The 22,211-nt window shown below is 71.2% G+C and overlaps 3 protein-coding genes across 3 annotated transcripts; 1 reads left to right on the forward strand and 2 right to left on the reverse strand.

Annotated features, from left to right (window-relative positions):
* Positions 1-3,417: 3,417 nt before the first annotated feature.
* Positions 3,418-10,012, forward strand: B4GALNT1 (beta-1,4-N-acetyl-galactosaminyltransferase 1). Its single transcript, XM_066985678.1, is given in 11 exon segments — positions 3,418-3,761; positions 4,626-4,799; positions 5,492-5,532; positions 5,535-5,597; positions 5,923-5,960; positions 6,377-6,554; positions 7,206-7,576; positions 7,976-8,116; positions 8,740-8,815; positions 8,818-8,976; positions 9,584-10,012. Coding segments are annotated over 11 exon segments (1,659 nt in total). The 5' UTR covers positions 3,418-3,558; the 3' UTR covers positions 9,799-10,012.
* A 1,318-nt stretch (positions 10,013-11,330) lies between these two features.
* On the reverse strand, positions 11,331-15,955 carry DTX3 (deltex E3 ubiquitin ligase 3). Its single transcript, XM_066985707.1, is given in 8 exon segments — positions 11,331-11,766; positions 13,157-13,374; positions 14,142-14,472; positions 14,474-14,593; positions 14,595-14,744; positions 14,746-14,782; positions 15,401-15,459; positions 15,843-15,955. Coding segments are annotated over 7 exon segments (945 nt in total). The 5' UTR covers positions 15,414-15,459; positions 15,843-15,955; the 3' UTR covers positions 11,331-11,690.
* A 343-nt stretch (positions 15,956-16,298) lies between these two features.
* On the reverse strand, positions 16,299-20,392 carry PIP4K2C (phosphatidylinositol-5-phosphate 4-kinase type 2 gamma). The gene is given in 13 exon segments (XM_066985679.1): positions 16,299-16,314; positions 16,894-16,991; positions 17,396-17,498; positions 18,176-18,248; positions 18,251-18,455; positions 18,566-18,679; positions 18,801-18,839; positions 18,948-19,094; positions 19,169-19,286; positions 19,288-19,310; positions 19,400-19,496; positions 19,875-19,972; positions 20,194-20,392. Coding segments are annotated over 12 exon segments (1,236 nt in total). The 5' UTR covers positions 20,332-20,392; the 3' UTR covers positions 16,299-16,314; positions 16,894-16,910.
* Positions 20,393-22,211: the final 1,819 nt, after the last annotated feature.

A 22,211-nucleotide genomic window follows, 5' to 3' on the forward strand; every position in this document is an offset into this window, starting at 1 on the left:
CCCGCCGCCCTCACGCCTCCGCCCGCCCCCTCGGCGAGCGCGCACGCCGGTTGGCCCGCCCCGACGCCAGTCAGCGCGAAACGGCCTCCCATTGGTTGCAACGGGAGATGACGCCGCGGGGGCTGAGGCCGCTGCGGGAGGACGGCGGCGGAGGCTGCCTGGAGCCAGGCGATTGGGCCGGGTCGGAGAGGCAGCAGCCAATGGCCAGGCGCGGCCCCGCCCAGGCGCGCTGACGTAAAGGGGCGGGGCGGGAGCTGGCTCCCCATTGGCCGAGCGGGATGCAGGCGATCCCGGCCTCCCGATTGGCTGACGGGGACGGAGCATCCCTGCCCGGGGTGCGGGGGGGGGGGGCCGCTGATCACGTGATTACCGGCACCGGGAGGTTTGGGGGGGCTGGGGGGGGAGGGGGCTGTGCCCGACCCCCCCCAGGTTTGGCCACCGGCGGTGGGCGGCGGGCGGGGGACCCGCGGGGGAGCACTGGGGGCCCCCCCCAACCCCTCAATCCCCCCGGATCCCCCCACCCCATTCCCCCCAACCCCCCCGCCCCCCCCCGGATCCCTCCCATCCCCTCCCCCCACCCCGCCCAAGCCCCCGTTCCCCTCCCCCCATTCCTCCCCCCATTCCCCCTCCCCCATAGGCCCCCGGTCCCCCCACCCCCCCACTCCCCAATTCCCCCCGGGACCCCCCCTGCTGCTCCCCCCATTCCCCTCCCCCCATTCCCCCTCCCTCCACCTCCCCAAACTCCCCCCCGGTGCCCCCCCCGTGCCCCCCCATCTCAGCGCCTCCTCCCGTTCCCCGCCCCCCCTTTCCACCGCCCCCCCCCCCCCGCCGCCGCCCTCAATGGCTCCGTTGTGCGGCCCCGGCGTGGGCGCTGAGCCCGCCCCGTGCCCCCCCCCCCGGCCCCCCGGGCGGAGCCGCCCCCCTTTCCCTTTGTCCCCCCCGCCGCCGTTAAACCCCTCCTCCCCCCCCCAAAAGCTCCCCCCCCCGCTTCCCCGCCCCCCCCAGCTCACCCCCCCTCCCCGCCCCCCCGGGACCCCCCCCGCCGCCCCCCGCTCCCGGTGCTGCGGCGCTGCCGTTCCCGGCCGGTGCCACCGGGGGCGCCCTGCCCCCCCTCTTCCGCCCCCCCGTCCCCGTCCCCCCCCCCGCAGCCGGTGCCGCGGCCGCGGAGCTCCGGGAGCCGCCGCCGGAGCCAGGTAGGGCCCGTGCTCCCCCCCGGACTGTCGCGACATATCGCGGCGGGGGGGGGCACCTGCCAACGCCCCCCGCACCCCTTTTTCCTCCCCCCCCAGCATCGGCGGCCCCCGCATCCCCCTGCCCCCCCCCCCCGCCCCGGGCCTCCCAGCCACCGCCCCCCCCGAGCCCCCCCGCATCCCCTGCCCCCCAGCCCCCCCCAACCCCCCCGCCCCCCGGCACCTACTTGCCCCCCCCATCCCCCCTGACGCCCCCCATCCCGTAGCGCCCCCCACCCTCCCCAGCCCCCCTGCTCCCAATTCTGCCCCCCCCCTTTCCTTGGACCCCCCCCCCTTTTCCGTATCCCCTCGCCCCCCCTCCACCCCCCCAGCCCCCATCTTTTCCTTGCCCCCCCCCCCCCAACCTCGGGCATCACCGGGGGAGCTCCGGGGGGGGTCTGGGGGGCCCTGGGTCCCCACATCCCTCGGGGGGGGATTGGGGGATTCCACCAGCTGTGCCCCCCCAGTTTGATACTCGGTGGGGGTGGAGGACTGGGGGGGCTGGGGGCGTGTGCCCCCCGCCCCCCCCGACGCCCCCCTTCCATTGCCAGGCCGGGGGCAGAGCCATGAGCGTGGGCTGAGGCCCCCCCCCGCCCCCCCCCCCCGATCATCCCTGGGACCCTCGGCCTCCCCCCCCCCCGAGGTGAGGGCGGCCGGGGGGGGGCTGGGGGCACTGGGAGGGACTGGGAAGGACTGGGCGGGACTGGGAAGCGGTCACCTCGAGTCTCCCATCTGAACTGGGAGGACTGGGAGGCAGGGGGTGGAACTGGGAGGCACTGGGGGGGACACTGGTTTGCACTGGGTGGAACTGGGAGGCACTGGGGGGCACTGGTTTGCACTGGGTGTAGTGGGGGGCACTAGTTTGTACTGGGTGGAACTGGGAGGCATGGGGGCTACTGGGGGCACCAGGTCACTGGTTTGCACTGGGGTGGTAGGGGGCACTGGGAGATACTGGGGGCACTGGGAGATATCGGGGGCACTGGGGGTGCTACTGGGGGCACTGGGTGGCAACTGGGGACAGTGGGTGGCAGCAGGAGGCACTGGGAGGCACTGGGGGATCTGGGAAACAGTGAGGAACTGGGGGCACTGGGAGATACTGGGGGCACTGGGAGATGCTGGTCCAAACTGGGGCCACTGGGAGGGACTGGGGGTGCTGGGCAGCACTGGGTGGCACTGGGGGGCCTGGGTTGTACTGGGAACACAGGGGTATGGGTTTGCACTGGTGGCACTGGTTTGCACTGGGAGCCATTGGGGCTACTGGAAATGCTGGGAGGCGCTGGGAGCACTGGGTGACGCTGGGGACGCTGGGTGGCGTTGGAAGGCACTGGGAGCTGCTGGGAGGGACTGGGAAGTGCTGGGAGCACTGGGTGACACTGGGGACGCTGGGTGGTGTTGGAAGGCACTGGGAGCTGCTGGGAGGGACTGGGAAGTGCTGGGAGCACTGGGTGACGCTGGGGACGCTGGGTGGTGTTGGAAGGCACTGGGAGCTGCTGGGAGGGACTGGGAAGTGCTGGGAGCACTGGGTGACTGCCAGGCACTGGGAGGTGCTGGGAGGTGCGGGGGCGGGGGGGGAGGGCTGGGGGGGTGGCAGTGCTGGGAGGCACTGGGAACACTGGGGAGTGTTGGTTTGCACTGGGAGCGCAGGTTTGTACTGGGAGCACTGGTTTGCCTTGGGGGGGGGCGGGACTGGCATGCACCAGTGTGCGGTTGGGTGCGTGCTGGTTTGTACTGGTTTGTACCGGTCCGTAGCAGTCCGTACCAGTCTGTACCAGTCCAAACTGGTCTGTAGAGGTCCGTAGTGGTCCATACTGGTCTGTACTGGTCCGTACTGGTTTGTACCGGTCCATACTGGTCTGTACTGGTTTGTACTGGTCCGTAGTGGTCCGTACTGGTTTGTACCAGTCTGCAGTGGTCCGTACTAGTCCACACCGGTCTGTACCGGTCCGTACTGGTCCACGCTGGTCTGTACTGGTTTGTACCGGTCCATACTGGTCCGTACTGGTTTGTACTGGTCCATAGTGGTCCGTACTGGTTTGTACCAGTCTGCAGTGGTCTGTACTAGTCCACACCGGTCTGTACCGGTCCGTACTGGTCCACGCTGGTCTGTACTGGTTTGTACCGGTCCATACTGGTCCGTACTGGTTTGTACTGGTCCATAGTGGTCCGTACTGGTTTGTACCAGTCTGCAGTGGTCTGTACTAGTCCACACCGGTCTGTACCGGTCCGTACTGGTCCACGCTGGTCTGTACTGGTTTGTACCGGTCTGTACTGTTCTGTACTGGTTCATACTGGCCCGTACTGGTTTATACTGGTCCGTACTGGGCGCAGGATGCGGCCGGTGCCGAAGTCGCTGTGCCTGCTGCTGCTGGCCTGCGCCTCGCTGGCGGCGCTGCTGCTGCACCTCTGCGCCCCCAAGCCCCCCGCAGCGTCGACCTGCGGCACCCCCCCCCGAGCGCCTGCTGCCCCCCGGCCCGGGGCCCCCGCCCGCTCCTACCCCCACATCGCCTTCCGCCTCAAGGAGGAGGTCATGGGGTGAGGCTGGGGGGTACTGGGGGCACTGGGAGGTACTGGGGGCGCTGGGAGCACTGGGGAGTGCTGGGGGTGCTGGGGGAACTGGGGGTGCTTGGGACACTGGGAGCACTGGGGGGTGCTGGGAGTCACTGGGGGGTGCTGGGAGGTACTGGGGGAGCACGGGGGGGTACTGGGGGGCCCTGGATAAGCACAGGAGGGCACTGGGAGGTACTGGGGGGCACTGGGAGCACTGGGGAGTGCTGGGGGCACCAGGGGGTGCTGGGGGTCCTGGGAGTGCTGGGGGCACTGGGGGGTGCTACGGGGTGCCAGGAGGCACTGGGGGTTCTGGGGGCACCGGGGGGTGCCAGGAGGTGCCGGGAGGCACTGGAGGCACTGGGGGTGTTGGGAGGCACTGGGAGCACTGGGAGGTGCTGGAGGACACCGGGGACGTGCTGGGGGCCTGGGGGCAGTGGGGAGCACTGGGAGGAACTGAGAGGCACTGGGAGGTGCTGGGAGACGCTGGGGGCTACTGGGGGACACCGAGGGGCACTGGGGGACACCGGGAGGGTGGCAAGGAGGTGGCGCTGGCGTGGCGCTGGCGTGGCGGTGGCGCGGCGGTGGCAGGGCAGTTCTGGGCTGGTCAGGGGGAGGCGGTGGTGCTGTGCCGGTGGTGGTGCCGGTGGCGGTGGCGGTGCCGGTGCCGGTGGCGTGGCGGTGGCGCGGTGGTGGCAGGGCAGTTCTGGGCTGGTCAGGGGAGGCGGTGGTGCTGTGCCGGTGGCAGTGGTGCTGTGCCGGTGGCGGTGCCGGTGGCGGTGGCGGTGCCGGTGGCGGTGCCGGTGCCGGTGCCGGTGGCGGTGGCGGTGGCGGTGACGCGGTGCCCGTCAGGCTGCTGCCCAGGAACGGGTGCTCGTGCGAGGCGGAGCCGGGGCTGGCGCTGCCGCTGCCGGGGCCGCTGTTCGGGCAGGGCCGCAGCGTGGACTTCGGCAGCGCCTTCGCCCCCGAGGAGCTGCCCCGCGTGCAGGGCCAGCGCGAGCGCGAGTACCGCAGCCACCGCCTGCGGTGAGCAGGGCCGGCGGGAGCCCTGGGGCGGGACGGGACCCTTGGGGTTGTGGTGGGGCGGGATGGGACCCCCCGGGGGCGGGATGGGACCCTTGGGGCAGGATGGGACCCACTAGGGCAGGATGGGGCGGGATGGGAGCTCTGGGGCAGGATTGGACCCTTGGGGTGGTTGTGGGGCAGAATGGGACCCATGGGGCAGGATGGGACCCCTGGGACACTTGGGGGCAGGATGGGACCCCTGGGGTCGTGGTGGGGCGGGATGGGGCCCTTGTGGCAGGATTGGACCTCTGGGACAGGATGGGACCCCCTGGGGCAGGATTGGACCCCCGGGGCAGGTTGGTACCCCTGGGGCAGGATGGGACCCTTGGGGTTGTTGTGGGGCAGGATGGGACCCATGGGGCAGGATGGGACCCCTGGGACCCCCGGGTACAGGATGGGACCCCTGGGACCCCTGGGGCTGTGGAGCAGGATGGGACCCCTGGGGCAGGATGGGACCCTTGGGGTTGTTGTGGGGCAGGATGGGACCCCCCTGGGGCAGGATGGGGCAGGATGGGCCCCCCGGGGTCATGGTGGGGCAGGATGGGAGCCCTGCGGCTCCAGCGGGCGCAGGACGAGGCCCCTCCAGGGCTCAGCACGGGTCTGGATGAGGCCCCCCGGTGCCCCCCAAGGCCTCACTGACCCCCCCCCCGCAGGGTGCAGTCCCCCGCCGACCGCCTGCTCATCGTCCGCGCCAACTCCCCCTGGAGTACCCGGCCCAGGGGGTGGAGGTGCGGCCGCTGCAGACAGTGCTGGTGCCCGGTGAGGGGGGGCCGGGGGGGGCACAGCCACAAGGGGGGAGGGCACTTATGGAGGGCACGGGGAGGGAGGGGGCACTGGGGATGGAGGTGGGGGGGGTGGGGGGCGCCATCTTTGGGGGGTGGGGGGTCATTTTTGGGGGTGGGGGAATATTTTGGGGGGCATGGGGTGAGGTGGTGGTGTTTGGGGCTGGGGGGGTCACGTTTGGGGGGGGCAGGGGGTGGGGGGCTCATCTTTGGGGGTTGGAGGGAGATTGGGGGGGCAGGGGGTGATGCCCCTGGGGCTTTGACCCCCTCACCTCCCCGTGACCCCCGCTCCTGGTTCACAGGGCTCAGCCTGCAGGCAGCGGGCAGGAAATCCTACCAGGTATGGGAGGGGGCACGGGGGGGCTGGGAGTGCTCGTGGGGGGGCACGGGTGGGATGGGGTGCTCGTGGGGGGGGCATGGGGGGCTGGGGATGTTCATGGGGGGCTGGGGGGGCTGGGGGTGCTCAGGGGGGCATCGGAGGGGCTGGGGGGTGGAGGGGCACGGGTGGGTTGGGGGTGCTCTTGGGTGGGCATGGTGGGGCTGGGGTGCTCGGGGGGCATGGGGAGGCTGGGGGGGTGGGGTGGAGGGGCACAGGGGGCTGGGGGTGCTCGTGGGGGGCTGGGGGGTGGGATGGGGGTGCTCGTGGGGGGGGCACAGGCAGGGGGTGATGGTCCAGGGGTGCACATGGTGGGCAGCGCGGGTCTCGGGGGGGGTGGCGGTGCCCAGAGCCCCCCCATCACCGGGTGCCCCCCCCAGGTGAACCTGACAGCCACCATGGGCACGCTGGCGGTGGCGGCCGAGGTGGAGGGGTGGCGCTGCGGGGGAGGGCGAGGCCCGGCTCTCGCTGGCCTCCCCCGCCTCGACCACCTCAACCGGCAGCTGCAGTTCGTCACCTACACCAACACCCTCTTCCACCCCGACACCGCCGACATCGGTGCGGGGGGGGGCGGAGGGTGCGGGGGGGAGGGTCCCAGGGGGTGGCCATGGGGTGACACTGGGGGGGGGGAGCTGGGTGGGTGCGGGTCCCAAGGGGTGGCATCAGGGGGACCTGGGTGGTGGCCCTGGGGGTGACCTGGGTGGGTGCTGGCCCTGGGGTGACATCAGGGGGGACCCAGGGGGTGGTGGCCATGGGGGGTGACATCGGTGGGACCTGGGTGGGCGCCAGCCCTTGGGGGGGTTGTGGTGGGACCTGGGGGGTGATGGCCATTGGGGTGACATCAGGGGGACCCAGGGGGTGGTGGCCATGGGGTTACATTGGTGGGACCTGGGTGGGTGCTGGTCCCAAGGGACCTGGGCATCCAGGGCACCCAGGTGGCACTGGGGTGACATCAATGGGACCTGGGGGGTGCTGGCCCTGGGGTGACATCAGGGGGACCCGGGGGTGGTGGCCATGGGGTGACATGGGTGGCACCTACAGGTGCTCCCTGGCCCTGGGGACCGTCGCAGCAGCCAGGCTCGGGGCAGGGCTGCCCCGCTGACACCGCGCCCCCACAGCAGGGACCTGCGGGAGGGGGTGGGCACAGGGTACCCCTGGGCCGGCCCCCCCGACCCCCCCCCCGGCCCCCAGCGCCCCTTTGCTCTCCAGTGCAGTTCTCCACCGACGGACACGAGGCCGCCTTCGCCATCCGCATCCGCCACCCGCCCACCCCCTCGCCTCTACAGCCCGGGGCCCCCGGGGGACGGGGACGGGGATGAAGGTGAGCGAGGGGACCCCGGCCACCCGGGGGTGTCCCCACGGTGCCCGGCTTGATGCTGCCCCCCTCCCCAGGGTACAACATCACGGCCCTGGTCACCGTGGCCACCAAGACGTTCCTGCGCTACGACAAGCTGCGGGCGCTCATCGCCAGCATCCGCCGCTTCTACCCCGCCGTCACCATCGTGGTGGCCGACGACAGCCAGCGCCCCGAGCCGCTGCAGGGCCCCCACCTCGAGCACTACCTCATGCCCTTCGGCAAGGTGGGCCGGGGGGTGGGGGGGCGGTCTGTGGGGTTGGGGGGCGTCAGGGGGCTGGCGGTCCCCAGGGACGGGGTGGGATGAGGGGCCCTGAGAATGGGGGGCGTTGGGCTGGTGGTCCCTAGGGGTGGGGGGCGGGGGGGGGTGGTGGTCCCAAGGGACAAGTGACACGGCAGGATGGGGGTCCCCAGGAATGGGGGGGCACTGGGGAGTTGTTGGTCCCCAGGGGTGGGGGGGCATGGGGGGGCCGGTGGTCCCCAGGGATGAGGGGGCACCGAGGGGCTGGTGACACCGAGGGACTGGAGGTCACGGGGACGGAGGGACCTGGGGGGATGACACTGGGGGGGGGGGGCACCGGGGTGGGGGACACGGGGGCCACCAGGTGCTGACGCCGGCGCGCAGGGCTGGTTCGCGGGGAGGAACCTGGCCATCTCCCAGGTGACCACCAAGTACGTGCTGTGGGTGGACGACGACTTCATCTTCACCCCCCGCACCCGCCTCGAGAAGCTGGTGGACGTCCTGGAGCGCACCAGCCTCGACCTGGTGCGTGGGGGGGCACGGGGTGGGGGGTGGGGGCTCGGGTGCTCTGCCTGGGGGGGTCCTGGGGGTCCTGTGCCCCCCGGGGTCTGCTCCTGGGGGTCCCGGTGCCCAACGTTCCCAGTGCTGGGGGAGCGTCCCGGTGCCCTGCACCCCCAGAGCTTGGTGTTTGGGGGGGGTCCCAACACCCAAGGGTGCGGTGCCATGGGTGGGTGGTGCGGTGTTGGGGGGCGCAGGGTGCTGGTGGCCCTGGGGGTGTTGGGGGCTGGTGCTGGGTCTCTGGGTGGTGCTGGAGCTGGGGGGGTGCCAGTGCCCTGTGCGGGGTGCCCGCGGTGCCACGGGTGTGCCGGTGGTGCTGGTGCCCGGTGCTGTACGGGGCTGGTACGGGGGGAGTCCCAGGGGTGCTGGTGCGGGGGGTCCCGGTGGTGCCACTGCGCGGTGCCATAAGGGTCCAGTACGAGGCGGGGGGCAGTGCCAGGTGCTGTATGGGGCTGGTGCTGGGGGTCCCAGGGGTGCCGGTGCTCAGTGCTGTACAGGGCCGGTACGGGGGGGGAGGAGTCCCAGGGGTGCTGGTGCTGGTGCGGGGGTCCCGGGGTTGCCGGTGCCCGGTGCCATGTCCGGACGTGCAGGTGGGCGGCGCGGTGCGGGAGATCACGGGCTACACCACGACGTACCGGCAGCGGCTGAGCGTGCGGCCGGGGGTCCCGGGGGCGACTGCCTGCGCACGCGGCCGGGCTTCCACCACCGCCTGGCCGGCTTCCCCGGCTGCGTCGTCACCGACGGCGTCGTCAACTTCTTCCTGGCGCGCACCGACAAGGTGCGCCAGGTCGGCTTCGACCCCCGCCTGCGCCGCGTCGCCCACCTCGGTGAGGGGCAGGGGGCCCGGGGGGGTCCCCAAGGGGCTGGGGGCTGCGGGTGCTGGGTGCCGGAGGGGGCGCGGGGGTCCTCAGGTGGGGTTCTGGGGGTGAGAAGGGGTCCCCGTGGGGCTGGGGGTGCCGGAGGGGGCGCGGGAGTCCTCAGGTGGGGTTCTGGGGGACCCAGGGGAGTCTCAGGGGACGGCCGGAGGGGGTTGAAGTGCTGGGGGGGGGAGAGAGGGGGTGCTTGGGGTGCCCTGGGGGTGGTTTCAGGGGTTTTAGGGGTGCTGGGGGGTGTGGGAGGGTCCTGGGGAGATGGGTGCTGGGGGGGTCCCAGCAGGGACACGGGGGGCCCTGAGGGGGTTTCAGGTGCTGGGTTTCCAGCGGTGGGCCTGACATTGGGGGCCCCCAGGACTCAGAAATCGGGGGGTGGTCTCAAGGGGGGTTACGGGGGGGGCGACCTGGGGAACCCCCCTGGGGATGGGGTGAAGAAGGGAAGGGGGAAGGAGCCTACTGCTGGGGGGGGGGACGACAGGTTTCATTTCCAGGGTACAGGGTAAATTTGGGGGGGGTGGCACACTAAACCGAGGGGGCACTAAATCGGGGGGGGGTCCTGCAGAGTTCTTCATCGACGGCCTGGGGGTGCTGCACGTGGGCTCCTGCGAGGACGTGGTGGTGGACCACGCGTCCAAGCTGGCGCTGCCCTGGCGCAAGTCGGAGAGCGAGCGGCTCTACGCCCGCTACCGCTACCCCGCCGCGCGCGACGACAGCCTGCGCCTCAAGCACGGCCTCTTCTTCTTCAAGAACCGCTTCAAGTGCATGGTGGGCAACTAGCCGGCCCCGGCCGCTGGCCACCGCCATGGCCACCGTGAGCGCCACAGCTGCCGCAGTCACCGTGACCACCGTGGCCAACGCTGCAGCCAACGCCATGGCCAATGTTGTGGCCAACGCCGTGGCCAATGCTGCGGCCAACACCACGGCTGCCACCACGAGCACTGTGGCTACCGCCACGACAGCCACCATGATCACCACGGCTGCCACCATGGCCACCACCACAATCACCGTGGCCCCTGTGGCCACCACCATGACCACCATGGCCACCGACATGACCACTACGGCCACCGTGACCACCGTGGCCACCACTGTGACCACTGTGGCTGCCACCACGGCCACCGCAACCACCACCATGACTACCACGGCCATCACCGTGGCCACCACAGCCACCGTGGCCACAGGACTGCAGCGTTTTTATCTCTTTTATACCAGACTGGTGTGGGGGAACCCCCTGCACCCCGGGGGGCCCTGCCCACCCCCCCACCCCCAGACTCCGTTTTCTATTGTACAGCCCCCGCCCCGCGCTGCGGTGAGGATTTTTTGTGCCAAGTCTCTGCTGCCCCCTCGCCTCCCCACACCCCCCCCCAGCCCTGGGAACCCCCCCGGTGTGTGGGGGCAACCCCAACCCCCCCCCCCGGCCCTTTTGTACCCAATCGTGAGATTTTAACGAGATCCCGATGCCGCTGTCTTTGTTTATAAAAAAAAAATGGGAAAAGGAGGAAAAAAGGGGGGCCCAGCCTACAATAACAGCCCGCAATGGGGAGACCCTACAATAACACCCTGCAACCTGGAGACCCTACAATAACACCCCATGATGGGGAGACCCTACCATGACACCCCGTGACAGGCAGACCCTGCAATAACATTGCGTGATGGGGAGACCCTACAATAACACCGCAGGGGTGGTCCCGTCATCCTCACCAGGGGTCCCGGTGGTGACACTGCAGCCCCCACAGGGCCCAGCCACGGCCACCGCTGTCCCCCCAGTGTCCCCATCTTGCCCCCCCCAGTGTCCCCATACAGGTGTCTGTCCCTGTCCCGGTATGCCGCCCGTGTCCCCATCCCGTTGTCCCCGTGCATGTCCCATCTCTGTCCCCATCCCAGTGCCCAACCCCAGTGTCCCCACTCCCAATGTCCCCATCCTGGTGCCCCTATCCCAGTGCCCGACCCAGACGTCCCTTCCCCATGTCCCCCCCCCCAATGCTCCCATCCCAGGATCCCATTTCCATGTCCCCACCCCGGTGCCCCCACCCCAACGCCACCACCCCCATGTCCAATTCCCCCGTCCCCACCCCAGTGCCCCCACCCCAGGATCCCATTCCCATGTCCCCATCCCAGGCGTCCCCTCCCCACGTCCCCCCATGCCCAAAGCCCCTCCTCAGCCCCCCCTGCTCCCCACAACGTCCTGCCCCAAGTGCTCCTGGTGCCCCCCCCACCCCACAACGCCCCCCACCACTTTGCCCCCCCCCCCCCCGTGTCCCCAACCCCACAACACGCAGTGCGGGGGAGCACCGCAGCCCCCCCCCCCCGAGCACCCTTTGCATATTTTTATTGGATCAAAGTTACAGAGCAGGGAGGGGGGCACAGAGGGGGAACGGGGGGGGGGGGAATAAAAATCAAAAATAAATTAACCCGAGGCCCCCGACCCCCGCAGGGGGGTGCACGCCCTTCCACACGTCCGTCTGTCTGGTGGGGGGGGGCGGGCAGGGGGCTGGGGGGGGGTATGTACAGAATGGCCGTCCATCCGTCCGTCCGTCCCTGCCAGGCCACGGGGGGGCTGCGTGGCACCGTGCCCCCCCCGCCCCCAGCCACACTCCCGGCACTCACCCGGCCTGGGGGGAGCCCTCGCTGCTGCCCCGCGGGGGGGGGGGCGCATCCCCAGCCCCCCCAGTTCAGTCCTCGGTGATGCCCTTGGCCCGCAGCTCCTCCTGCACCCGGGCCAGGTACGTGGGGTCGGGGTACCCGAACCTGGGGGGCGGGGGGCAGAGGTCACCTCCTCTGCCCCCCCCCCACTGCTTCGGGGCTGACCCCCACAGCCCCCCCACTGCCCCCCAGGCAAGGTGAGGTGCCCCCCCCCACCATCACCAGGGAGCCCCCAGCCCTCTAATGCTGCCAGAGAGACCCCCAGTGCCCCCCCATTACCAAGCAGCCCCCCCAATACTGCAGAGCCCTCCAAGCCCCCCCGGTGCTGCCAGAAGCCCCCCCCACCTCCCAGCAGTGCCATCACTGCCCCGAGCAACACCCGCCCCACCCCCCAGGACCAAACCCACCCCCCCAGGCCACCCCCAGGGGTACCCCCCAAAACCAGACACCTCCCCTAGCCCCCCCAAGGGATCTCCCCCCAGGACCAGCCCACCCCAAGGGTGCCCCTCAGGACCAGACCTAACCCCCGCAGCCCCCCCCACGGTTTCCCCCCCCCAGGAACAGCCCACCCAGGGGTGCCCCCCAGGAGCAGCCTCCCTCCGCCCCCCCCGGGTACCCCCAGGACCAGCCCCCTCAGTCCCCCTAGGGGTCCCCCTCTAGGAGCAGCCCCCCCCCAGGATACCCCCAGGACCAGACCCCCACCCCAGGGGTAACCCCAGGACCAGCACCCCCCCACAGGTTCCCCCCCCGCCCCGATGCACCCCCCAGGACCAGGCTTCCCCCCCAGGGGTCTTCCCCCGAGAACCAGCCCCCCCCAGAACCAGCCCATCCCCCCAGGGGGGCCTACCCTCAGGACCAGTGCCCCCCCAGTGGAGCAGCCCCCCATTCTCCCCCACCAGGGGTGCCCCCAGGACCAGACCCCCCAGGACCAGACCCCCGCCCGCAAGCCTACCCATGGGTCCCCAACCCCCAGGGGTGCCCCCCAGGTACACCCCCCCAAGATGCGCCCCCCAGGTGTGCCCCCCCATAACCCCCAAGTGTGCCCCCCCCAAGGTGCACCCCCCAGGTGTGCGCCCCCATACCCCCCCAGGTGCGGCCCCCCCAGGTGCGGCCCCCTCATACTCCCCCCATACCCCCCCAGGTGTGTGCCCCCCCATACCCCCCCCAGGTGCGCCCCCATACCCCAAGGTGTGCCCACCCCAAGGTGTGCCCCCACAAGGTGCACCCCCCAGGTGCACCCCCCCCATACCCCTCCCCCAGCTGCGCCCCCAGGTGCGCCCCCCATACCTCCCCCCAGCTGTGCCCACCCCCAGGTGTGCCCCCCCCGTACCCCTCCCCCCAGGTGCGCCCCCCCAGGGGTGCGCCCCCCCCCAAGGTGCACCCCCCCGTACCCCTCCCCCCAGGTGCCCCCCTCCCCAGGTGCGCCCCCAGGGGTGCACCCCCCCTATACCCCCCCAGGTGCGCCCCCCCCCAGATGCGCCCCCGGTGTCCGTACAGCTGGGGCCCGCCGGCGCAGTTGGTCTTGTGGTGGATGTCGTTCCAGGTGATGACGTTGGCGCGCCCGGTGGTCATGGAGGTGCCGACGGTGAAGGTGAGGCGCTGCTCGAAGGCCTTGCGGAACAGCGCCAGCACCTTGTTGCCCTCGGGGCAGTCGGGCAGGTAGGCCACCCGCGTGGTGCCGGGGTACCGCACGCCCGGGTTGGGGTGCTCCGCCTGCGGGGCGCCCGCCCGTGTCACCGACCGGCGTGGGGGGGGGAGGGGGGCCGCGGGGTGCCCCCTCGGGGACAGGCGGGCGGCACCCCCGAGGCACCGGGGTGGTTATCGGGGGGGTGGGGAGGGGCGCAGGGGTGGGGAAGGGGCAGACAAAGGGGTTGGGAAGGCATCGGGGGGGGGGGGCACCTGGCAGGATATGGGGACACCCGGCAGGGTCTGGGGACACCCAGGGGGCACCCATCAGGGTTTGGGGACACCTGGGGGGCACCCAGTAGGACCTGGGGACACCCAGGGGGCCCCCAGCAGGGTTTGGGGACACCCAGGGGGCAACCGGCAGGGTATGGGGACACCCATCAGGGTTTGGGGACACCTGGGGGGGCACCCAGTGGGACTTAGGGACACCCAGGGGGTCCCCCAGCAGGGTTTGGGGACACTCAGGGGGCACCTGGCAGGGTTTGGTGACACCCAGCAAGGTCTGGGGACACCTGGCAGGGTATGGGGACACCCAGGAGCCCAGAGCTGGGTTGGGGTCACCAGGAGGGGTTTGGGGACACCCCAAAGGCTTTGGGGTGCAGCCCAACACCCCGAGGAGGCGCAGCAGGGGGATCAGAGTGCACCCAAACACCTTGTGGGGGTGCACAGGGGCCGGGGATTGGGGTGCACCCTAACCGCTTGGGGGAGCGTAGCAGGGGGTTGGGGCGCACCCCAACCCCTCGGGGGGGAAGGGGTCACGTCAGGGGCTCGGGGTTGCCGCGGGGCTCCCTTACCCCTTGGACGCCGGGCGGGAAGACGTACTGGATGATGATGGTGCCGAACTTCTCGTAGCCGGGCAGCAGCAGGCTGGCGTCGCGGCTGACCAGCATGCGCCCGTTGGGGGGCTGGTTGCCCACCAGGCGCCCGTAGAAGCGGCCGCACATGGGGCAGGCGGTCTTCACCTGCAGCGCCCGCGTGATGCACGCCTCGCAGAACGAGTGCCGGCACTTCTCCAGCGTCTTCATCTTCTGGATCTCCCCCAGGCAGATGGGGCACTGCCGCTCGGGCTCCTCCTCGCCCCGCGAGCCCCCGACGCCGCCGATGCCGCCGCCGCCGCCGTCCCCGCCGCCCCCCTCCGCGCACCCCCGGCCCCCGCTGCGCCTTCTTCAGCTCCTTCTCCGTCTCCTTCAGCAGCGCCTTGAGGGCCTTGCGGGCGGCGCAGAGGCGGCCGGGGGGGCCGGGGGGGGGCGCAGAGCTGCAGGACGTAGATGTCGGGGGTCTCGCCGTCCACCAGGACGCTGACCTGCGTCTCCTCGGTGAGGCGCGCCAGGCGGGCGGCGCGCTCGCGGCTCAGGAAGTCCCAGACGCGCTTGGACACCGAGAGCTTGTTCTTAGCCGCCCCCGCACGCGGCCATCCTGGACAGGACGAACGACACTGGGGGGGCCCCGGGGTCAGAGCCCCCGCAGGGCAACCCCCCGGCGTGCCCCCCCCCCCCCCGGCCTGCCCACCACCCCCCAAGGCTGCCCCCCCCATCCGGCCAGACCCCCCCCCCCCCCAACCAGGCGCCCCCAGCCTGCCTGCCCCCAGCGTGAACCCCCCACCTTGGCCTTCCCCCCCCCCCCCCGGCCTGCCCCCCTCCAGCCTGACACCCCCCAACCTGACGCTCATCCAGCCTGCCCCCCCCCGCCTTGGCCTGCCTCCCCCAAGCTAGGCACCCCCCCCGACCTGACACCCCCTCTTGACCTGGCCCCCAGCCTGATACCCCCCCCCCGGGCCTGGCACCCATCTGACCTGCGCCCCCCAACCTGACACCATCCCCCCGGCCTGACGCCCCCTGGCCTGCCCCCCATCCAGCCTGCCCCCCCCCAGCCAAACAGCCCCCCCCCCCCCCGGCCTGACACCTCCCCAGCCTCGCCCCCCAGCCTAACACCCCCTGGCCTGCCCCCACCCAGCCTGCCCCCCACCTGCCCCCCCCCGACCTGACACCCCCCCAGCCTGCCCCGGTGTGTGTGTGTGTAGGGGGGGCTCCGTTTCCCGGGGGGGGGCACCCACCTGGCGAGCCCATGGGGGGCAGCGGCAGCCTCGGACACCGGCGGGTCAGCAGCCAGGGGCTGGGGGGGGGCACGAGGGGGGTCACACAGCAGCCCCCGACCCCCCGGCCCCCCGGTTCCCACCCCCCCCCAAAGAGACCCTACAAAAACAAAGCCCCCCCCCCACACCGTGTCCCCAGGAGACCCTACAATAACAAATACCATGGGGGGGGGGGGCACGGTAAAGGGTCATCGTGAGGGGGGGGGCCCGGGGGGAGGGGCCCGGGGGGGGGGGGCGCGATGATGGGGGCACCAGGCCTGAAGCGGGGGGGGAGGGGATAACGGGAGAGGCCTGGGCGCCGCGGGCGGGGCCGGGCCGTGCCGGTAGCGGGCAGGAAGGATCCGGGACCCCACCCCGGGACCCCCCGGGCTCTCCCGGGCCCCCCCCGGGCCCCCGGACCCACCATCGCCGGGCGGCCGCAGCATGGCGGGGGCGGCCCTGCCCCGAGCCCAGCCGGAGCCGGAGCCGCCGCGCGTCACGTGGCCGCGGGGGGGCGGGGCCGCGTCGTCATGGCGACGGGGCGGGGACCATGGCAACGGCGGGGCCGGGCGGGACCACTGCGAGATGGGGGGGAGGCGGGGCGCGGCGTCGTCATGGCAACGGGGCGAGATGGAGGGGCCGGGGGGGGCTGGGGTTGGAAGGGGGGCGGGGGGGGGGGGGGGGGGGGCCTGGGGATGGAGCCAGGGGCTCGGGGGGGGCCGGTGCCATGGGGGGGCACGGTAACGGGAGGGGGGGCACGGGGGGGTCCCGGTGCCGGGGGAGGTCCGGAGGGGGGTCCCGATGCCAGGAGGGGGGGCACGCGGGGAGGACCCTGGGGATGGAACCAGGGCCGTGGGGGGGGGGTTGGGGGGGTCCCGGTACCGGGGGGGTCCCAGAACCTGGGGGGGGGGGGGGGGTCCCGGTGCCAGGAGGGGGTCCTGGGGAGGGGGAAATGGGGGGTCACTAATTGATTACCAGCCAGTTCAATAATTTATTTCTCAGTACACGGTGGGAGGGGGCAGGGGGGCCCTGCTGGTAACAGAGGGGGGATGTAGGGCCCAGGGCTGAGGTGTGCCCCCCCCCCCCCCCCAAAAAGGTCCCCCCAGGGCTTGTCGCGATGGGGGGGGCTCCGGTGCCCCCCCCGGTCCCAGCTGTGACCCCCAGCCCCAAAACTGGGGGGGGGCACCCCAGGGGCCCTCGTGTTGGGGGGGGGGTTGGGTGGTCCCGCACCCCCCCCACCCGTTGTGGGGGGAATTAGTGTTTGGTCACCCCCCCCCCGATGTAGGGGAGGGGATTTTGGGGAGGGGGGATTTTGGGGGGAGCCTCAGGCCCCCCCCGCAACTCCCCCCAGCGTTAAGGCACTTGAAGAGCAAATGGGGGGCTCCTTTAGGGGGAGCCCCTGCCGGGGGGGGGTCAGATTCAGATGGGGGGGTCAGACGGAGCCGGGGGGTCCCGGGGGGTCCTGGGGGGTCCCAGGGGTCCGGGGGGGTCGCTACGCGAAGATGTTGGTGATGAAGTCGAGGAAACGCTTGGCGTACTGCTCGGGGTGCACCGTGGAGATCTCGGCTCCTGCCTGGGGGTACGGGACACAGGGATGAGGACCCCCCCCCCGGGACGGGGGGGTGGCCCTGCCCCCCCCCCCCCAAACTGGGGGGAGTGATGGCACCCCCAGTGTCCTCCCAGGGGGTGCAGAGGCCCCCCAAAAGCCCCCCGTCCCCCTTCAAGCCCCCCAGTACATCGCTGGGGGCTGCCACCCCCAAAAACACCCCCCCACGAGACCCCCCCCCCAAAAAACACCCCCCCACAAGACCCCCCCCAAAACCACCCCCCCCATAGAGACCCCCCCAAAAAACACCCCCCCACAGAGACCCCCCCCATGAGCCCCCCCCCGCAGCAGGGAGCTAACCCAGCTGCCCCCCATCACCTCCCGCCCTATTTTTTTTTTCTGGGGGGGGGTCTCCCCGCGCCCCCCCTCACCCCGTGCTTGACGGTCTTGGCAGCGTGTGCGGCCTTCTTGCGGGCGTCGTACTGCGTGAGCACGTCGATCAGCCCCATGAAGTACACCTCCTGCCGGGGGCGCCTGGGGAGGGAGGGGGCAGCGGGGGGGGGTCAGCCCCACCAGGACCCCCCTCCCCAAAAACAACCCCCCTTCCCCAAAACCGCCCTAAAAACAACCCCCACCCGGCTCCCAAAATGCCCCCAAACTGCTCCAAAATCACCACCCCTTGACCCAAAAACCACCCCCTCCGCCCCAAAACCGCCCCCCGCCCTAAAAACAACCCCCCCGACCCCAAAACCACCCCAAAACCGCCCCCCCGGCTCAAAACAACCCCTACCTGCCCCAAAACTGCCCCTCCCCGACCCCAAAACTGCCCCTAAACCAAACCCCTCACCCCAAAAACAACCCCCTGGCCCCCAAACCGCCCCCCCGGCCCAAAACCACCACTCCCCCGCCCCAAAACCGCACCTCTGGCTCCAAAAACAACCCCCCGGCCCCCAAAATGCCCCCTCTCACCCCAAAACCGCCCCCCCGGCCCCAAAACCGCCCCCTCTCACCCCCAAAACCGTTCCCCCCTCCCCAAAAACAACCCCCAGCCCCAAAGCCACCCCAAAAACAACCCCCCCACCCCCAAACCATCCCTAAAACAACCTCCCCACACCCTAAGACCGGCCCCCGGCCCCAAAACCACCCCGAAAACAACCCCCCCGGCCCAAAATCACCTCCCCCCCCAAAAAAACGCGCCCCCTCCAAAAAACCCCCCGCCCCCCTCACCCTCGGCGCTGCGGATGGCGTAGACGTCGATGGCGGGGTCGAACTCCCCGGGCGCGGGGGGCGGTGGCAGTTGAAGTAGGCGCCGATGCCCTCGGGGGAGGTCCCGTAGGACCCCGCTGCGCCCCCCGCCCTCGTCCGCCCCCCCCCGCCGCCCGCCCCTCCCCCTTCTTCTTCCTCCTCCCCGTCCTCCTCTTCCTCGGGCCGCCCGGCCTCGTGGATGCCCAGCAGGAGGCTGTAGTCCATGATCTTCAGCTGCACCAAAAACTGGGGGGGGGCAGACAAAATAAAATGGGGGGCACACAAAATAAAATGGGGGGGGGGGGCACAGCGGTGTGGGCGGTGCCCCCCAGCCCCAAACCGCCCCCCCCCCTCACCTCCACGTCCCTCTTGAGCTTCTCCATGAAGTCCCTGCGGGCGGCCTCGCCCACGTAGACCTTCTCGTTCTTGTTGAGGAAATCCACGTCCTTCAGCGTCGGCAGCTCCTTGCCCTGCGCCGGGGGGGGGACAAACGTAGAACGCCCCCCCCCGACACCCCCGGGCTCGCTGACGCCCCCCCCAGCCCCTGACCCCCCCCCCCAACAAAATAAGGGGGGTCACCCCGCTCCTTACCTTCTCCTTATCGCTCGCCTCCCGCGACACGAGGGAGCCCTGGATATTTTGGGGGGGGGGGGGAAACAAAGGGTGCTGTGAAGCGGGGGGCTTGGGGGGGAGTTATTTTTTCCTGGGGGGGGCAGCGGGGCGGGGGCCCCCCGTTACCTTCAGGTCGTACTTCCTGTGCACGGCGAGGCGGTGGCTGAAGGTGTTGCGCATGGCCAGCAGGTAGCTCTCCTCGCTCTCCACGCTCGCCCGGTACATGCCCAGGAAGCGGGGCAGCAGCGTGCTGCCGTGACACTGCACCACGTACTGCCACGGGGGGCGGGGCTCAGGACCATCCTGACCCCCCCCCAAAATTAATTTGGCCCCCCCCCAGCCCGTACCTGGTGGTAGTGGGCCAGCAAGCCGTGCACGTCGGCCACGTCCTCGCTCGACAGCTCCTTCACCACCAGCGTGCGGTCGAAGGAGAGCAGCAGGCGCCGGTCGCTGCCCTCGGCGTGGGGGGGGGCTGCGTGTCAGCGAGGCCTGCGGGGGGCACGGGGGGAGGGGGCGGGGTTAACGGGCCCCCCCCCGGGGTTAACGGGACCCCCCCGCCCGCCCCCCGGGGGGATAACCTGGTAGTCCTGGTCGTCGATGCCGAAGCGCTCGCGGAGGTTGCGGAAGACCTGGGGGCAGTACTCCTTGAACTTGAAGTGGCTCGGGAGGTTTTCCCTGAGGGCAGGGGGACACCGGGTAACGTCAGCAACCCCCCCGTTACCTCCCGGGGGGCTCCGGTAACCTCCCAGGGGGTCTGGGCACCTCCCCGGGGGCTGCGGGTGCCTCCCGGGGGCCTGGGGGGTCTGGCTACGTCTGGGGGGGGGGGTCCGGGTGCCTCCTGGGAGACTCTGGGTGCCTCCCGGGGGGTCCAGTAACCTCCGGGGGTCCGGTCACCTCTGCGGGGGTCCGGGGGTCTCAGGGCACCCGCCGGAGGGGGCCGGGCACCTCCCAGGGGTCCCGGTCGCCTCCCAGGGGTCCCGGTCGCCTCCCAGGGGTCTCCGGTTCCCCCCGCGGTGGTTTCCAGTCCCCCCCCCGCCCCCCGGTGCCGCTCACCGGTTGAAGAGGTGGTTGTTGACCTTGATTTTGGAGCTGGCCTTGAAGTCGTCGGGCAGCAGCATGACGGGCGGCGGGACCTGGCTGAGCTCGTTGATCTGCGGGGAACGGGAGGCGCGGGGGGGTCTCTCCGGTTCCCCCGGTTCTCTCCCCGTTACCGCAAGCCCAGAAACACCGGGGGAGGCAGGGAACGACGGAGCCCCGCGGGCCCGGTAAGCGGAAGGGGGGGGGGGGGGGCAGCGCGGGGCCCGGTCGCGGTCCCGGTTCCGTTTCCGGTCCCGGTTCCGGTCCCGGTTCCGGTCCCGGTGCCCGGCCTCACCTGGTGGTTGACGCCCCAGGCCAGCACGGCGAGCAGCGGGTCGGCGGCCCGCGGCACCTTGACGCGCTGCGGCACGAACCGCTTCTGCTTCTTCTTCGTCTTGGTCCGCGGCGCTCCCGGCCCCGCCGCCGCCGCCATGGCCGCCGCTTCCGCCCAGCCCCGCCGCGGCGACGGAAGCCGGAAGCCGGGAACCGGAAGTGGCCTCGCGCTCCTGCAGCCTAGCGGGGGTCACGTGGGGCGCAAGGAGTCGGTCCGTGCCTTATAGCGGTCCGGGTGCCCCTCCTGCACCGCTTCCGGGCGTTCCGGGGTCGCCCTATGGGCTCTATAGGGGTCTGCGCGCCCCCTATAGGGCTGTTCCTATAGGGGTGTCCCCATGGGGGTGCCCCGTGCTCTGAGGGGGGGCCGGGTCCTCTGCACAGGGCTCCGTCAGTGCCTGTATGGGCCTGCACGCCCCGTATGGAGCCCATGGGGTCTGGTCTGGGCACTTATAGGGGTCCCTGGGCACTTATAGGGGTCTGTGTGCCCCCTATAGGGGTCTGTGTGCCCCCTATGGCTGTCCGTGTGCACACTGGAGGTGTTTGTGTGCTCTCTATAGGGGTCCTTATGCTCCCTATAGGGGTCCACATGCTTCTTATAGGGTCTTTGTGTTCTCTATAGGAGTCTGTGTGTTCCCTATAAGGATCCGCATGCTCCTTATAGGGTCTTTACCCTCTATAGGGGTCCAGGTGCACCCCATGGGATCTACGTTCTCCCTATAAGGGTCCCCGTGGGCTCACATGTTCTCTACAGGTACCCAGGTGCTCCCTATACGGGGGCCGCGTTCTCTCTATAGGGTTTATGTGCTCCCTATAGGGGTTTGTGAACGCCCTATAAGGAATCTTGCTCTCTCTATAGGGGTCCATGTGCCCCATGATGGTGTCCGTGTGCTCTCCATATGTGCCTGTGCACTCTCTGTAGGGGTGCCACACGCTTCTTATAGTGTCCGTGTGATCCCTGTTCAGTGCCCTGAGCCCCCTATAGGCTCCGTGTGTTCCCCTATAGGCTCCGCGTGCCCCCCTATGGTGCCTTGTGCCCCCTATAGGCTCCATATGCTCCCTATAAGCTCCATGTGCTCCCCATACGGTGCCCTGAGCCCCCACAGGGTGCCCTGTGTCCCCTACAGGCCCCGTGTGCTCCTCATAGGGTGCCTTGTGCCCCCTATAGGCTCCATATGCCCCCTATAGGCTCCGTGTGCTCCCTATAGGGCTCCGTGTGCCCCCCCATACGGTGCCCCCCCGACCCCCCAGTCCCCCCCAAGTCTCCCCAACCCCCTCCAGCCCCCCCACGCCGTCTCCCCATAGGGTTCCCTGAGCCCCCTATAGGCTCCATACGCTCCCCATATGGCGTCCCCCCAGCCCCCCCTGACCCCCTGCCCCCCGCCCCCCCTTGATCCCCCTCCCCCTCCCCCCGACCCCCCACGCCATCTCTCAGCGTCTCAGCCTTTATTGGGTGGCTCCAGCGTGGCCCCCCGCAGCGGGGGCGCGGGGACATGCAGCGCTTGGGGGGGGGGGGGGGGGACACACGTCGGGGGGGGCACGGCCTCGCTGCCCCCCCCCCGATTATTTAGGGGGCTGGGGGGGCCCGGACATTCCTGCAGGTATCGGCTTTAAGGCATCTCGAAGCGGCCCCCCCGGCCCCGGTGATGCCCCCCGGGGGGGGTCGTGAAGGGGGAGGGGGTCGTGGAGGTGGGGGGGGTCTTTTGGGGGGGGGGGCGTCTTTTTGTGGGGGGGGCCCTGGGGACAGGGCGAGCGCGGTGGTGGCGAGCACACGGGGCATGCGGAGCGGTGCTGGGGTCCTGTGGGACCTGCGGGGGGGGAAAATAGGGCTGGGAGGGGGGCACAGGGCATGGACCCCCCCCCACTCCCCTGAACCCCCCCCGACCCCCCCCCCCCAAGGAACACAGCCGGGGGGGCTGCAAGGGGTCCCCAGGGGGCCACAAGGGATGGGGGGGTCTGGGGGGCTCAGGGGATGGGGGGCAG

The sequence above is a fragment of the Anser cygnoides genome, chromosome 32, assembly GCF_040182565.1.
Source record: "Anser cygnoides isolate HZ-2024a breed goose chromosome 32, Taihu_goose_T2T_genome, whole genome shotgun sequence".
NCBI lineage: Eukaryota > Metazoa > Chordata > Aves > Anseriformes > Anatidae > Anser > Anser cygnoides.